This window comes from Morone saxatilis, unplaced genomic scaffold (genome assembly GCF_004916995.1).
Source record: "Morone saxatilis isolate NCDOM2014 unplaced genomic scaffold, NCSU_SB_2.0 Contig1, whole genome shotgun sequence".
In the NCBI taxonomy this organism is placed as follows: domain Eukaryota; kingdom Metazoa; phylum Chordata; class Actinopteri; family Moronidae; genus Morone; species Morone saxatilis.
The window spans coordinates 21,171,397-21,188,703 of record NW_023339651.1 but is presented as its reverse complement, the minus strand read 5'-3'; the positions used below and the strand labels follow the sequence as shown (position 1 = coordinate 21,188,703).

The 17,307-nt window shown below is 39.5% G+C and overlaps 1 protein-coding gene across 1 annotated transcript in view; it reads left to right on the top strand.

Annotated features, from left to right (window-relative positions):
• Positions 1 to 17,307, top strand: part of rab3gap1 (RAB3 GTPase activating protein subunit 1) — a gene marked incomplete at its 5' end in the record, with an annotated part of 26,579 nt that overhangs the window by 3,751 nt on the left and 5,521 nt on the right. Inside the window, 13 exon segments of the mRNA XM_035661762.1 lie at positions 375 to 448; positions 1,956 to 2,048; positions 2,252 to 2,424; positions 3,240 to 3,347; positions 4,037 to 4,209; positions 4,699 to 4,753; positions 6,536 to 6,892; positions 7,069 to 7,206; positions 8,557 to 8,784; positions 8,921 to 9,017; positions 10,309 to 10,412; positions 11,350 to 11,465; positions 11,778 to 11,880. Coding sequence (XP_035517655.1) covers positions 375 to 448; positions 1,956 to 2,048; positions 2,252 to 2,424; positions 3,240 to 3,347; positions 4,037 to 4,209; positions 4,699 to 4,753; positions 6,536 to 6,892; positions 7,069 to 7,206; positions 8,557 to 8,784; positions 8,921 to 9,017; positions 10,309 to 10,412; positions 11,350 to 11,465; positions 11,778 to 11,880 — 1,819 coding nt within the window.

The following is a 17,307-nucleotide window of genomic DNA, read 5'->3' as shown; positions in this document are numbered from 1 at the left end:
GAAATTGAAATTGAAATTGAATGAGGGATGAAAAACATCTACTGTGGAATAAGTGCACTGCTGACATCAGTTAAAAGGATAGACATATAAGCTAGTCAGATATAGCACATAACAACTTAACAACCCACGTGTCAGTGTCAACATCAGTCAATTTAGATGCCTAATTTTGTGGTATTCCTTCTTTCCAATGCAGACAAAAGCTTGTAAGCACCAGCACAAGTTTGTTTCCTTTGTTTCAGCAATGAAAAAATGTTAACGTGCATTTCGTCTGTACAGGGCTAAAAAGAGAAACCAGGAGTAGATTTAGTCTATGCGCCATGATCTTGACAGATATGAGATTTAACCATATGTAATCTGTTTGTGTGTCCCGGCAGTGACCTTGACCCTCTCCAAGCTCCTCACTGGTCAGTCCGAGTGCGGACAGCTGAAAACCCTCAGTGTTTACTGGGTAAGATGAATCCTAGGGAAGTACACTGGGAACAGGTGGAATTATTTCCACCCTTCTGGTTTCTTTTCCTTTTGGCTTGTTTTTATTTCGCCCTGTTACATTCCATTCCATGGTACCATTTGGTGCCTGTTCTGGTTTCATATGATATCAGCATCTTCACTCTAGCTTTAAAACAGAGCCTGCTACAGCCTCTGAAAGACAGTAATGTTGGCTGTGGAGGCTTCCAACAAAATTTCTTTCCAAATTAGGGAAGTTGTAGTTTTCCACTGTATATGCCACAGCAAAAACTTTCCCTGTCCCATTTCTCTCTAATAGAGTGCCTCTTCTGATCTTCTGTTTTAAAAACAATTGTACATATTTGAAATATATTTATTATTCATTGTTACAGGCAGATATAAAACTGTTAATTATTACATCTTTTAGGTTCATCAAGTGAATGTTATTTATGATTGTTAACGTAATTTTGCATTGGGAAGAATCTGTAGTCGTACTGGTCAAAATTAAATACTTACCTTACAGTCTGAAGACTCTTTCGTGCCCCCTTATTTGTTCATCAATCAGTTTAACTGTCAGAGGGACATGTTAATGTTTGTAATGATTGGCTGTGGCTCAGAGGCAGATCGGGTTGTTCACTAATCGGAAGGTTGTTTGTTCGATCCCCGGCTCCTCCTGCTGCTTGAGCAAGATACTGAACTCCGAATTGCTGTGCATGAGTTAGTTTCTGTTAGATGGGCTTTGCCATGACTGTGTGAATGTGTGTGAAAGGGCGTATATGTTTGGCACATAGTATGTAAAAGCGCTTTGAGTGGTCGGAAGACTAGAAAGGCGCAATACAAATACAGGACCATTTTACCATTTACAAGCGGACCTTGTACCGCCGTCCAAAATTCATTAGCACCTACTTACATAGCTATCCCACACATCTTAAAGCTCATATATACGACATTTACTGCTAGTAGATGTCACGCTAGTCTTTCCAACAATCACCAACTCTGGTTTGGTCCAACCAAACCCTTAATTCACTGAGTTAGAAGTGAACATATTTGTGAAACGAGTTAATGATGATGTTGGCAGCAATGTAAGCTAATCCTTGGGGACAAATCTCAGCAGCACACCAACTCCCATGTGTTTGTATCTCCTTCTTCACACTCTCACTTCTCTTTCTGCCTTGGTGTCTGTCCACTGACTCATGTTAGATAATACCAACAACTTAATAATAGGACAAAATATATCTTGTCACTGTGACAATATAGATAACTTAATGTCGTTGATGTTTCCTATTTATTATCATAAGAAGGGAATTGTTACTGCCTAATGGCATGTATAATACCCTAAAAAGCTGAAGGTTGTTGAATGTTGAAGAATGTTTTTATGTTTTATCTGTGGTAAAAAAAAAAAAATCCTTTAACAAGACTAAAGATGGATTCAGTCTGTTAGTTTGCTCCCCAGCTGTGTGGGGCAGTATAATCAGTGTAAAACACGTCTGACCCATTCTCTTTCAATGCAGGTGACTTTCTGTCAGAGTTCTTTAAGCTCTGCTGTAGGAAGGAGTCTACAGAAGAGGTTTTGGGAAGAGGATTGGCTGAAGATGAGGGCAAAGGTCAGGTTACTGGCTGTACTGTTTTAAACTGGAATGTCACTAAGCACATTCTAAAGCATGGCACCTACCACCTTCTTTTACTGGTGTTTGTGAAATGTGTGCTGGTGTTCCCTCAGATACAAATTCATCATTCATACAGTGTAAAATATTAGAGGGTAACTCCATAATGTGATTGTAAATAACTGCTGTTTTTTCCCCTGCAGAAAATAGTGACATCAGCTCGGCTTTAAATAAACTGACAGAGCCGGTGGCACCAGTGCCGATCTCCAAACTCTCCGTCTCCAATATGGTGCACAGCGCCCGGAAACACATCCGACGCCACCGACGCATTGATGAGTCACCACTCAACACCGATATACTCAACTCTGTCCTTCTGGTGAGAGTGATTCCTTCTGACACTGGTATTATTGTCCCAGAAAACAAACACGACATGGGAAACTACGGGGGGGGGGGACTGTCTTTGTTAAAAAAAAATATAAGAAGTGCCTGAAAAATGACTGGGAAAATACTATACTATCTGCATAACATACACACAAACATATGGAAAGAATATTCATCCGTTATGAACCAGTAGAAGTGTGTGGCAGCGTCTATATCTGCAGAGACCCTGCAGGGCAGACAGGATGAAGCTACACTCCAGCTGCATTCACACACAATCCACAAATATGGCTCATTCCTGCAGGGTTGTGTGGAGGCGTGGCTGTGTGTATTTGTGCTTTAGAATGTAACCTCTGGGACACAATCAGTAAATAGAGTTTTATTTTTCTGATCCACTGCTTTGTTCTCGCGAACGTCACTCCCTCTCCTCATACATTTTCTATGTAGCTCAAATAAAGGTGCCGCTCCCCGGCTCAAGAGGGGCGGCCAACTTTGAATGGTGCAGACAAATGAAATGAAAGAAATTACAGATTAAGTTTCACACAAATATACCCTGTGTGCTTCTCTGTGTTGCTAAACTGTCATATTGCAATTATTTTGACAGATATTGCGATATGATTCATGATTAGTGGGAATGATTATATTTGCATTATGATTTTAATTTTCTCTAAAAAGGGGGTCTACCAAACAAACATGTGACAAGCATTGTCACAGAATCAAGCATTCAATGAACCAATATTATTGTGAATGTGTTTTTGAACTGCACTTTTATATTTAAGTGTTAATGTGTTTTTGTTTTTTGGCATGTGTCAGTACGTCTTTCCAGATGCTGCTGTGGAGAAGTCACCAGAGAATAGCAAGAATAAACCTGTACAGTCTAACGCCTGTGGGAAAGCCGAGCAGGATAAAAACTCAGACTATGTATGTTTACCACTCACACACTGACATCTAAGCTTTTAAGTCAAGTCAGTTTTGTCTAGAGTTTGAGGATGCAAGTTCTTAATAAGGAATGCTTAATGTAGCCCTTCAGGTACCCCCTTTGAAATATTTTCTTAGCCAAGTACCCCCTGACCAGCACAAAACATTTTTGTTAGAAATAAAAATGCCTATATGAAGAGATACAATACAACACTGCACTATCAGTGTCTGGTCTGTTAAAGAAAACTTTAATGCTACATTGCAAATCGTTAAAATCCATCACTAAAATCATGGCAAACCAAATTTTTGTCATCCATGCAATAACATGACAGTATTGTAGTTTCATTGAGTTGGAAACAGAAACAGGAGCTTCACTTAGTATATTCTTTCATTCTCTGGTATGCAACTGCAGTCAAATGTGGTTTTATTGAACTTACACTTACATGTTTTATTTAACTTATCATGATATCATTTTTTTATGATTAATGCATCACAGTCTCAAGTACCCCCTGCACCCTGCGTACCCCCATTTGAGAAACACCGATGTAGCATACACTTTCAAACCATAAACACATTGGAATATAGAATTTCACAATCACTGCATGAACTATTGCAGTCATAATTCTGCATAATTCAAAATTCTTCTGTAAACACAATCCCTATCCCAATCCTTTATTTTCCCCTGTGTCCAGAACCTTTTTCTCCAGCTGAAGTCAGCACCCATTGACAGTCTGACCTACCGGCTGGCGCTGTGTGTGTGTCTGGTCAACTACAACCACGGTGGGCTGCGAGCCGTCGCCCACCTCTGGCAGGAGTTTGTCCTAGAGTTGCGCTACCGCTGGGAAAACAACTACCTCATCTACGGGTAGCCACAGTTTAACATTTTGAGATCTGCATCTCGAAGAATTAAATTTTGTGATGTCATGGCACATCTTGATTCTCTTGACTCACATGCAGATTTCATTTACACATTTTGAGTATGACTATTACTTACTATTACTATTAATAATACTATCAATCTGAGTATGCAAACAGATAATATAATAATAAAAGATAACATATAGACATCCGAGTGTAAAACATCTAAGATAGACATCTAAGGTTATAATTTCTGAAAGGCCTCACTTGTTGAACAGGGTTCCCCAGCATCCTGGAAAACCTGTACATTTAGAGTGTTTTCCAGTCATGGAAACACCTGGAAATCGATTAAAATTACCAAATATCATGGAAAATAAGTTATTACTTATTACTATTTTCTGTCAAATAACCCTGTTGAAGCAGTTCAAGTAGTAGTTGATGTAGTTGCTCTATTAATATATATTCTTATCTCCTCCATGTGCTTCCTGATCTGCAGACTGGCTGGTGGACCTCCTGATCTTCGCTGTTGCCTTTTGCATCAGAAGCTCCAGGTAGCGTACTGTGTGTGTTTGACCCACGTGGATAGATCAAATTTAAAAATACACAAGACACATAAATCAGTATCTATGTTTCTAATTATTTATTTCATAATAATTATCCATGTTAATGCAGCAAATGTAAAACTACAAAAAAACTGTGTAAAATTGTCCAACAATAAATTACATTCATAATAACAGATAAATGACTAGGTATCGCCCTAGGCAAGATCTTAAACTCCTGTCAGTGTACATGATTTGCACTGTTATTTTAGAAAACAATTTGGGTTATATATTGTGTTTCCTCATTACAAAAACCAATCAAGCCACTTACATAAACTCTCTGTACTAATCCTTGTGATAGCACAGGATTTATTTGTATTATTTAGAGGAAACACTTGTCCGCTATTTAAATGATCTCACTTTATAAACTTGAATCTGTGTGGAAGAACTCACCCAAAAGCACAGGTTGTCACTTAATTGTTTTCAGAAACCACTGTACAAGCTGTGTGTAGCATCTCCTTTTGTATGATGCACACAGCTTGTACAGTCCTGCTGCTGATGGTTATAGGTATTTAACTGAAAAATATCTTAACACACTCTCCAAACAGTATTGGGAAGAATCAATAACATATCTACTAGGCTTTGTTCTTTTGTGATCTCTGAGTGCCTCAGCCAACAAACCATGACAACTGCTTGCAAGGTGATGTGGGCAGACAGGAACATAAGTAAACATTGTCTATTGAGAACATCAGTCTCCCTCTCTCTCCTCTGGCTGTTGTGCACCCCTACAGCCCCCTAGTCCCTCTGCCAAATTAGCACTGGCAAATATTGTACATTTTGCTCGACTACATTTTTTAAAATTATTATTTTTTTTCATTTTATCTTTATTTAGAATCACATATCAGCACTTAACACATTCCGCATAGTTTGATAAAAACATACAGTGATTCATCTTTACATTTTTTTAAAAAAAATATACAATTATGAACAGAACATGGGGTGTTTCAAAATGGCAAAGAGAAAAAAAAACATACTAAGAAGAGAATAAATATGAGATTACAAGCAGTTAAACAAAAGAAGGGCGTTTAGAAGCAATATACATTTTCACAACTACATGTATTTAATAACCTTTAGCGGACAAAAAAACGTAACAGTACCGATAATCGGAGAAATACTCCATGTCGGATCCAATAATCAGCTAGGGTGATAAACAATCTATTCATGGATGTATTCCTATACATTTCAAATATAAAACAGCATCAAATTATCCCAAAATCATTAAAAATCTTCCACAGAGCGGAAGGGAACAACCTATAAACATTCATAACTAAATCATAATTAAGACCAGCATTATCCCCTATGCTGAAAATAAAGTTACTACAGCAAATATAAGTTAAAGGAGAGGTCCAATTAAAAATCATACCATCTTATACGTACACATTGTTAAAATGTAAATACAGAATTTACTATCTAATAAGTGATGAAACTGATGAGAATATTTATCACTGGATGCACTAGAGGAGAAGTGGCAGAGCCTTGCACTTCGATAGTCATTAATTAAGTCTTCAACTGCAAAAATGCATCCAGAATATGATCACTCGGCTTCCCTCATCATAAAACTTTTAAACTCATGGCTGTTTTTTAGCAGTGGCTCCATTCCCACTCTTTCTGTATGGTTGTGTTGTTTCTGAAAAAAGCTGTAAGGAACATCAGCGTCAGAATAACAACAAGCCATGACTATAACAGAGAGATGAAGACAGCAGTGTGTCTGAAAAAGCCTCTATACCCTCATAGATGCTGAACTGCTGCATTGAGAGGAAGAGGGCCAGAGACGAAGCTCGCAAGGTGCTGGAAGGAAGCAAAGAAAGAGAGCGCAAGGTGTCCGGCGGTGGTCAGAACGGCCGGCCCACATCGGAGTCTACGACCGCATCCGCATCAACGAAGGAGGTGTCTCCAGGGAAATCCTGGGACTCGTGGAGCGACAGCGAGGATGAGTTCTTTGAGTGCCTCAGTGACCAGGGGGAGATAGAGGCTCCACACACTGAGGGAGAAAAGGACGGCAGTAAAAGTAAAGCAGAGGGCAGACTGCACCCTTACAACAACTTGACTCTACTCAACTCTACAGAGCCTCTCTACATTCCTGTCACACAGGTCAGAATCCCTCTGTCTCACTCATTCACACACACATTCATTTTTGGTTTTGGTTGTTGCAGAGTTTGAAATCCAGTCCTGTGTACTTGAACAACAAAAGAGCAGAGACTTCTGTGTAAATGACATTAGTTCATTGCTGCTGCGTGTGTGTATGCGTATGTGTGTTTGATTTCCAGGAACCTGCTCCAATGACTGAGGATCTGTTAGAGGAGCAGTCAGAAGTACTGGCCAAACTGGGCACATCAGCTGAAGGTACCCACCTCCGTGCCCGGATGCAGAGTGCCTGTCTGCTCTCTGACATGGAGTCCTTTAAGGTGAGACAGGCACACATTCAGGCTATACATGCTGTGCTGTATTTATCGAGCAGTAGCAGCAGGCTAGAGTCTCAGCTTGCATCTCCTTATTGCATGTCCATTTAAGGGAGGCTCATGCAAATAACAGAGGAGTAGACATGTTCAGAGGTTGATCATGTATTCCGCTAGATTTACAGTGGTCATGCTATTTGCAAAGAGCCACAAGGAAGGTTATATTGGGAAAAGAAACGATGTATAGCTCCCTTGTGGCAATTCAAAATAAATCAGGAAATAAATAAAGAAGGGTATGATAGTGAGCTAGACAGCAGGTTTCTTTTGTGGTGAATGGAGATAATGTTTAGACTGTTACAGAAACAAATTGCGGACATTTTGCTTTGTGAAATAATGCCAGTAACTGAGTCATTCCAGCCAGAATTCATTTTCCAGCTCCTGCTAAATGTTTTAGCACTTGGCTCATTACATGGCTCTCGATTAAATTATCCTTGATCCTAGAGTTCTGATACTGATACCAGTATCAGAAATTCCTCCAATAGTGCCTGAAATGTGGTATCTGGCATCAGCGTACATGACCCACCCTACTCTGACTGTGACTCTGAGAAACTGTTTAACCTACACCATGCCATACAACGATAGCAATCATACAGGATATAGGCTTTGTAGTATATGCCTGTTAAAAAAATATTTCTATGTACACATTTATTCGACAATAGACCAATCGGATTGGTACTCGGTATTAGCCAATACTCAATGTTCAGGTATCGGAATCGCTATTGAGAAGGAAAAAATGGTATTGAAACATTTCTACTTGATCCACACAGACTGAAACTAGAAAGGCATTTGGGCAGCACAGTCGTCTGCCAAGGCCTATAGTCCAGTTTTCTGTGATATCCTAATCTGTACACCATTCACCGTAATTACGAGCAGTATGTGCAGGTTGGAAAATCCGCAACTCCAGATTAATTGTGAAAAATCCCATGCCTGATTGCTGATTTCTTACATTCCTGATGCATTGTTTGTACAGTGATGTTTGGGGTTGTTTTGTGATATGTACATAGTTGCAGCACATCATTTACATTTATTCTGATGGGTTTGTGTATGCACAACGAATTTGCTTCATTTTGCAATAGACACTGGGGGGAAAAAGAAATGTGTTAATCTGCCCTGTGATTTGTAACCAGACCTACACTGAATGGGCTCTTGCCTGGCCCATGCTACACCCTTCCACCTGGTTTAATAAAAATCGGGCCTGTAGTTTTTCCATAATCCTGCTGACAGACAGACAAACACACAAATGACAGCAAAAACATAACCTTTGAGGCGTAATAAAGTCGTTTTCCTGTCTCTCCACAGGCAGCCAATCCAGGCTGTGTTCTGGAGGACTTTGTGCGCTGGTACTCACCCAGGGATTATGTGGAGGAGGAGGTGGTTGATGACAAGGGTAACACAGTGGTGAAAGGTGAGCTTAGTGCCAGGATGAAGATCCCAGGCAACATGTGGGTGGAAGCTTGGGAGACGGCCAGGGTCACACCTGCACGCCGCCAGAGAAGACTTTTTGACGACACTAAGGAGGCCGAAAAGGTAATTTCAAATCAAAAGACACTGACATAACTAAGTTTATCAGTATCTTAAAAAGAGAGTGCCCTGTATCAAGTGTGTTGCTGAGAGTCATGTTAGCCTGTTCAGATGTTACAGATGTAACTAGCTGTCTTTTCAGGTTCTGCACTATTTGGCACTGCAGAAACCTGCAGACTTGACCCGACATATGCTGCCCTGCATTCTCCATGCTGCTATTCTGAAGTTGAAGGAGGAAGGTGAATGGAGATTGCTTTCTCATGACATCAAACATTAAAACATATGGGTCATACACACCCATATGATGGGCTGCATTGTATATCTATCTTTCTGTTGAGCTTAAAGTGGCTACCTGGTGGGTTCAGGGGTGACAAACAAAGAAACAAGCTGTCAAAGTGCCTACTGGGATGCCTCTATGGATATAACATGCAGCCTAATGTGCAAGAAAAACGTGATAAAATGCCATCTAGGCTGCCCTACATGCTAAGAAACGAAGTGGCATCTATAGTTCTCATGATGCAAGACAAAATTCTGAAACATCTTCCATTAAAGTATACGATGTAATTTATTGATTGCTGTCCTCCCCAAAGAGCAACTGAATGCTGAAAATATGGAAATGACTGCAGATTAATGACTTCAACTAAGGGAAAGAATACAGTGTGTAACACCAGGAGTGTGGGAGTACAGTCAAACCTAATGAGTTACTTACTAAAACTGAGGAAACCAATTGACTTTAAACCATTTGCGTTTATTAACTCAAACAATTTTAATTCATTTTACATTTTTGATTTCAGTACAGGTAATTTAAGTATTTATTGTTAGGTAACAAATTCCTTTCTGTTAATTGAACTTAAAACTATTATACAAATTTTTATCATTTCTCCAAACTTATTTAAAATGTGTTGACAGAATTTATAGTTAGACTAACTTAAATGCGTCTTCTTTATACAAATTATACCACTTAAGTTGTCTGTGTTCTTCCACTAAAGCAAATTATTACATTACTCTTCAAAACATTCAACGTATGATAACAATTTACAATCAACTATGAAAATAGCATCAATCTAATTGTTACTGCAGTGATTCAGTTGTTAACAATAGCCTACATGTTCTTTACACTTTAGGGGATCATTAGGAATTATTTGGATGCATACTTGGGCATGTGATGATTCATAAACTGATATAAAAACTAAAATTGAAAAAAAAAATGTGTAATGATATAAAGTCAATGTAAAGAACATGAATCAATTGAACAAACTGGAATTATACCACAAATACTTAAAATACTGCACAAATTTAAGTGCACTCAAAACAACTGAGATTCATTTTTGAGTTGGGTTAAATTTATGGGAATGAGTTAAGTTATGTCAAGTTACTTCTTTTATATAAGATGGTGTTGGGTTTTACAGTGTAGTATGTTATATTGTCTTGTTGACTTTGATCCATCACCTGCTTACTGTTACTCCTAAAACCTTTGTTTTTTTCTTTCTCCTTCTCTCCTCTGTGGCCTCCTGATCCCCTCCCTAACAGAGGCAGTAGAAGACATTCCATCAGTCAGAAAAACCATCCAACAAGCTACGAGTCAAGCCAGCAAGTTGCTGCATACCCCCAACTATGACTACAAGAAGTTAGAGGTCAGTGAGAAATGAACTCCACAAGCTGCTCATTCTTACTAGGATAAGACATCTTTCATGCCCCTCACTTTGTGTTTTACTTTTACTGCTGGAGTGCAAATTTTATGCACTTGAAAAGTTGATTGTCAAAATGAACAGCTTTTTTGTAGATGTGAAGTTCAGAATCACACTTTTCAGGAACATAAATGCAAGTATATGCTTTTCTTACTGATGATACATGTATTATCATTCTTATCAACAAAAGCTTTAAGTGCAGTTGTCCCCCCAGTTCATTTAATACAGACGTGATAGTAGGGTCAACAGAAACAGTTCATCAGCAGCAGCCATGTTGGTTGTGTATGGAAATGCCGCTCCTCTGTGCAGTCATCATATAAAACCTGCCTCCCATATTAAATCCAGGACCGGGGCAAAATCTGTCTGAATGGGAGGGGGCCATACGCATCTGCCAGAGCTCACAGTTCCCAGGCTGGACTTTCTACTCCCATAAATACCTTTTACTCCTTGTTTAAATTATTCAGTCTCTTACCAGTTTAGTACTCACTTCTGCAGAACTGAGTCACAGCTGTTTTAAAACCCACTCCAGTGAAGAGACATAATAAGTTTGAAAGTGATTTTATTTGGGTACCATTATGAGTTTATTCATAACAAACTGATACCATGTCTAGACTGAAACTGACACAGTGTAAGCTACCATATTCACTTGAATTATTAGCATTACCTTGTGGGCTAGAAGGCAGAAAACCTTTAAAATGTGGACATCAAAAGAGTCCTCAAATTAAAGACTGGCAGCAACATACATAAGTACATTGAAGAAAAACTGAAATAACCCTGACGCGCCCATTACTTGTTAATGTGTTGGAGTCGAAGCATACTTCTTGTGAAGTTTGTCAAGCCCCTGCTCTGACAGCATGTCTGTGTGACCTTTCTCTATCTGCAGGATTTCATTAACCAGTTGATGGCCATGGAGACGGTCATCACCCGAGCTCGCTCACTAAAGGCCAAGTTCGCCATGTGTGAGGGTGAGAAGGGGGAGGACCCAGATGAACTAGAGACGTAAGTTCCACAGATTTATTTGAGCAGCGTCTTAGAAAAGGCTTTGCTGTTTCAGGGAGGATTGTGCTGAGAATTGAAACCCCTCCTTAAACACATACATGAACATAATTTGTCTTAAAAAAAAATCATCAACCTAGTATTGTGAATTGTACTGGAACAGAATCCGGTTTATTGTCAAGTAGGTTTTCACATACATGGAATTTGGTAAATTGATGCATAATACTTAAACAGATAAAAATAAATATAGATAAAGTAGAGACAATAAAAAAAGTTGAGTGTATTGTTACATCCCTGTTTGATGTCTTTCTGCAGGTTTGTGAGCTCCCTGCTGGAGGAACCAGAGGTGGTGGTGGTCGGAGCTGGCCAGGGGCCGGCTGGCAGCATCATCCACCGTCTGTTTGTCAATGCTCAGAGGGTAAGCAGCCTCTCCTTTGACACCGTTTACCAGGGGCTGTTATCTCATTTTATGGTAGCCTCTTACCATGTGAAAAAAAGTATTGTAATTTACGGTAGGGTTTTCAGGCTTTTCAAAATTGGACACTAGTCACAAATGGGTTGCTTCTGCTGATCATTATGCTTCATGACCTTCTCTCAGCCATTCATCTGCTCGATCTGGTGTCTTGCAGCTGACTTTAAGTATAAATGAATTTCCCATTTACATGAGGCTGGCATATCTATAGTGATACCAATACACAGAATCAGTATCAGCACTGATACTGAACTATTAAAGCTGGAGTATTGTGTAATTTTTATAAAAAATAACTATGTGGGGTGCCCGGTTAGCTCAGTGGGTAGAGCTGGTGACCCATGTACTGAGGCTTGAGTCCTTGCTACAGCAGCCTAGGGTTCAAATCTGACCTGCGGGCCTTTGCTGCGTGTCATCTCCTCTCTCTACCCCCTTTTCCTGTCCGTCTCCAGCTGTCGCTATCAAGTAAAGACAATAAAAGCCCCCAAAAAAACTTTTTGCCATATTTGCTGAAACTTTCTCTATATCCTGACAGTAGTACACGAGACCGATAATCTGTGAACACCTGAACGGGAAACAACTAATCAGAGCCAAGAAAGATACGAACCCTTTGGGTTGGAAGCTTGAAGATAGTTGATTTTTGAGTCTTATTCTCAGGGTCCCAGAGCAGTATTTGACACCCTGGGAATGAGACTAAACAATCAACTATCTTTCTCAGCTCTGATTGGTTGTTTTCGTTTAGGCTTAGTGGAATAAAAGTTACCTACTGCAGCTTTAAATAAATGCAGTATCAGTTCGGTTGTCACTGCAACATAATCCATCAACAATACACCCATATAGCTTTCAGCTGCCTGCATGATAACTCACAAAGTTGTTGCTAAAATGAAAGACAAATTAAACACACAATCACTTTTACAGTGCCTATAATCGTGGTGCATCTTGCATGCAGTATTGCATGCACACATGCAGTAATGACGTTGCAAAGCCTGCGTGGGCTGTGGAGCATGTCTTCCCTTCCACTGTCCATTTTCCTTTTCAGTGACACCTGCTTTTATTTATGTCTTCTTACGGGTGTAAGAAATCATTTCTGTAATGGCAGCAGATTTCACCAGGAATTTGGCCTGGGTTCATCAGCCATAGACCCTCGCTTGTGCGCATGAGGCGTTTAGTTAAATTTTTTACTGCAGAAATGGTTGTTTCTGCACAGCATGTGTCCTCACATCCACCTTATAACAGGTAAGGAAAACTCTGGAGTAAATATCTGCAGGAATAGGAATCATTAAGTCAAGAAAGTTGATGACTTTTACTCCTCGTGACGATGCCGTGACAGTTTATTTATTTGAATAAAAATGAAAAAGACCAAAAATACCAAAATGTCAAAACTGCTCAAAGCAACCAAATTAAGACGTGTCTGATGGGCTTGCCAAAATAAATACAAAAAATAGGGCTGTAGGATCTTTGATTCTTCTCTAAGAAAATAAACCTGACTAACAGAAATAATGCCCTGATAATCAAACTACCGGTCTCATCAAAAAACACTAAGAAACCACAACAAACGAAAGTCTACTTCACCGTGACTCCAGTCACAAAAGCAGCATGCTCAGGCTGGAAATGGAATAGAGGGACTGAGCCAAAGCGGCTCTTTCTTTATTGGTTTCCTAGATGAGGAGATCAGCCACACCTCAGAGGAGAACAGAACAACATTACTCAACATGCACCAGCAGGGAGGAGCATGTAGCATTCCTTGTCCTGAAAGCAGGACCAATATTGTGTCTGTCTGAGAATCTTGTGGCCAGTTGGGACTGATTTCCTACTCTGAGACACATTGCAGTTTTTGCTCCCCCTGTAGGTTATCACAGAGGCTTAAGTCACTTCTTCTTTAAGTCTGTGAGAAAAAAAATAAAGTGGATGTCTCAGAGGGAGATGGAGATACTTGTTGAAGATTTCCACATTGACACAATCACTGTACTGTTGTTGCTGCATGTTGTCGTGTCACAATTTTACTAAATTTTACACTGATTCCCCCTTAAGCCACTGACTCTGCTCAAAACATCTGATGCTCTGAGTTCATATCTTCCTCCATTCTAGGTTGTGTGACATTGTTGGTACCAAACAATTGAACTTTAGTTTGTTGTGTAATAGTGTCTGACTCATTTCCAACCAGTGGAAATATCTACAGACACTAAGCGTGTTTTTATGAGCACTAGCATCCTGGTTATAAACCAGGATGCTAGTGCTCATGTAAGCTCACTATGATGCAGTAACAGTCTGTTCACATGGTAAATGCTGGCATTTGAATGTATTTCTATATAAATAAATGTGGGGTATCAAATCTAAATGCTGGGGACCCCTCCAAACAAACACTAAACATCACATGACCTAATGCTTAGCGAATAGTGTGAGCGCCACTGTTGATCCTTAAGATTCCCTGCACCCCAAAAAAAGGGAAAAATGGGTCTGACTCCAATTCTAAAATGTCTGTTGTCTGTGTGCGTGCGTGCGTGCGTGTATGTGTGTGTGTGTATGCTTAATAGGCAGTCAAGTCAGACCCTCTTGAGTCACAAATATGTGCTTTTTCTTTTTTGTTGTACGTTTCCTCCATTCGAAATGTTTTTTGTGTTGTTTCTCCCCCTGCTGCTTACGTCAAGCTGGCTGACTTCACCAGTGATGAGGTAACCACTAGCAATGAGACTTTTCCTCCCAACTACCAGTATATACCCCTACCCCTCTACAGTCCGTCAGTAGCATTCCAACAACAAACACGCACAGAAACACACAAATATGTATAAATGGGCTCCAGTAGTCTGTGTGCACTAATACTTAAGTTCTTGTACTAATTCAAAACCCCTAAAATTTCCAAATTTAATTATTTTGAGTTTCAGTTTTGGGGTTGCCAAGTAACGCAACTTCTGTACAGTTTCTGTACTTATTTTGTTGTGCAGTATTTGTGCCCTTCTTACAGTCAAGACTTTAGAATCTTGAGTGGAATTGGGTATAGTCTGTGTATGGTATTTATTGTGATTTTTATAATCTAAGGTCTGTTTCCATTGTTGTCATTTAAAGGTGATGAACCCACAGAGAATTATCACCAACTCTGCTGTTCAATTTAGCTGGAAGCTGTTTTTTTATGAAAAAGCTCTACACTAAAGCGCACTGTGTGCTAAAGTAGCTGGAAAAGGAAATTCTAAATTCTAAAGAACAAAATATTTTTCTCTGGTGGGTTGAGAAAAAAGATTTAACAGGTGGACACGAATACCCCCTTTCCACCAACGCGAACTTAGTGCTAGTTCTTGGCTGGTGCTACTTCCAGTTCAGAGTTGCTTCAACCTGAGAACCTTCTAAGATTTGGGTTAGGTGTTGATCAAAATAAAAAAATAGATAGTAGAGTGAAACATGTATCATGGTGGACTTTTACAAAAATTGCATTTTTGTAGCACCACCAGCTGGCTGATTGTGCTCATGTTTCTGGGGAAGCATGTGCACATTATTTCCAGTTATAGCGCAAAGTTTCCAGCTCATTGCAGATTTTTGAGCAATTTGAGCCTGAGGTTGTGGCTGTGATCAAGACAAATAATATAAATAATATAGTTTGAACCCTTATGAGTGCAAATATTGGTCTGTGTCTTCTGGATGTGTAAAGACAATGCTCACACATTTGCCATAACAAATTTATGAGGTGAGAATGTGGAAATGAGCTAACAGCTTATTTTGTGGCCAGCTAGTGGTTAAAAAAAACAATGATTGCAGCTTTATTAAAGAAACACCTGTTCGTGGGAAAACCTGGACAGTATAAGAGCATTACCTGAACTAGTATTGTTTTGGACCCTACTGTTGATTGAACGTACAAACATACATACATTATATGTACATATGTAAAGATCTGAACTGTGGACACACATAACCACTCCTATAAGGTATAAAACCCTTGCAACCCATAGACACACCCACATAGCCACAATGTCCTCCAAAGCTTCTATCCATTCCATAGATGACAGCACTTAAAACAAAGACCTCTTTCTAACAGATCTTAACAAAAGTGTCTGTATTGTATCTTCATTTCCTCTCATACTTCTCTGATGTGACCTGCATTGAAAGGAGAGTCTTTTTGGTGACATGGAGGTTTGCACAGCAGAATATTCTATATATATATGTGGTAGTCTTGTTGCTCCTGTGTTGCACTTAGAGTTTGATTCCCTATAGCTCCAGCTCAGATACTTTGTGTCTTGGCACTCTACCACTATAGATAGATTTATCCAAGAAGCACATAGGACCAAATCACTCCACTAAGCCACTAGATACTTTTTCTCCTCCCTTTACTGTCCTCAGATTCATTCCTTTATTGGTATATGTGTTCAGCTTCCCCTTTTCCTTCCTAAGTACAGTAGGATGTAGTAAATCTGAGTATTTTAACCTTCATGCTGGTAAATTTGCTGTAATCATCTTTTTTGTATGTTTCCTTTTTTGTTTGTGCATGTAAACAACATATCCTGGTTGCAGAATGTGGTTAAAGTTTATTACGCATTGGTTTTACGTAGGTTTAAAATAAAACCTACGTTGTAATAAACCATAGTTTCCTTAAAGCTGACACTGGTTCAATTATGGCCAACGCTATTAGCACCCAGGTGTCAGCAGCCAACCATGCTTCAATATTTGCATCTTGATCTTTTCCTAAACCTAACCAAGTAGTTTTGTTGCCTAAACCTAATTAATCACTGTCTGCAAAGTCACATCTTTGACTCATATCATGTACATAGCAGAAACAGCAGCTAATAAAGAATATATTAATGACTCACACTTTACTGTGAAAGTTAAAGTGACTGGATGATGGTAGAGGTTTTCACACATCTGAAATTGACCCAATCTTAAATGAAAAAGTGAAAAGCCTTCCCAAGCCCGCATTAATTCATGCATCGAAGACCGGTTTAATCCCAAAGAATGTCAGACCTGAGGATAATTGGATTCAGGGCTGGCATAGTGTTGCAGTGATAAATGCTATTGCCTTACCCAATGACACTATTTAATTAGTGAACAGAGCTTTCGGGTCTGAGAATTGAGGCCAGTGTGGGCGTGTCTTAAACTTGCATTCTTTCTAATAGCCACCAGGGGGAGGCTCCAGCCCGGCTGCATTTAATGCAAGGGCAAAATGAGCCTGCTCCTGACTTGACGTATGAGCTCAGTAAACAGTTTCCTGATGGATTTATGGTCTCAATCTCTAGGTTCAGTCTTCTTCCATACAGCTTGATGTTCATTTAGTAACTGATGGTCCCATTTAGAGTAAAACATTAAAGCAGGGTATGCTTTAGGGCGGGGCTACCTTGTGATTGACAGCTCATTCTCAGTGAGTTCGTCCAGCTCAACACACCAAACTCAGATCAA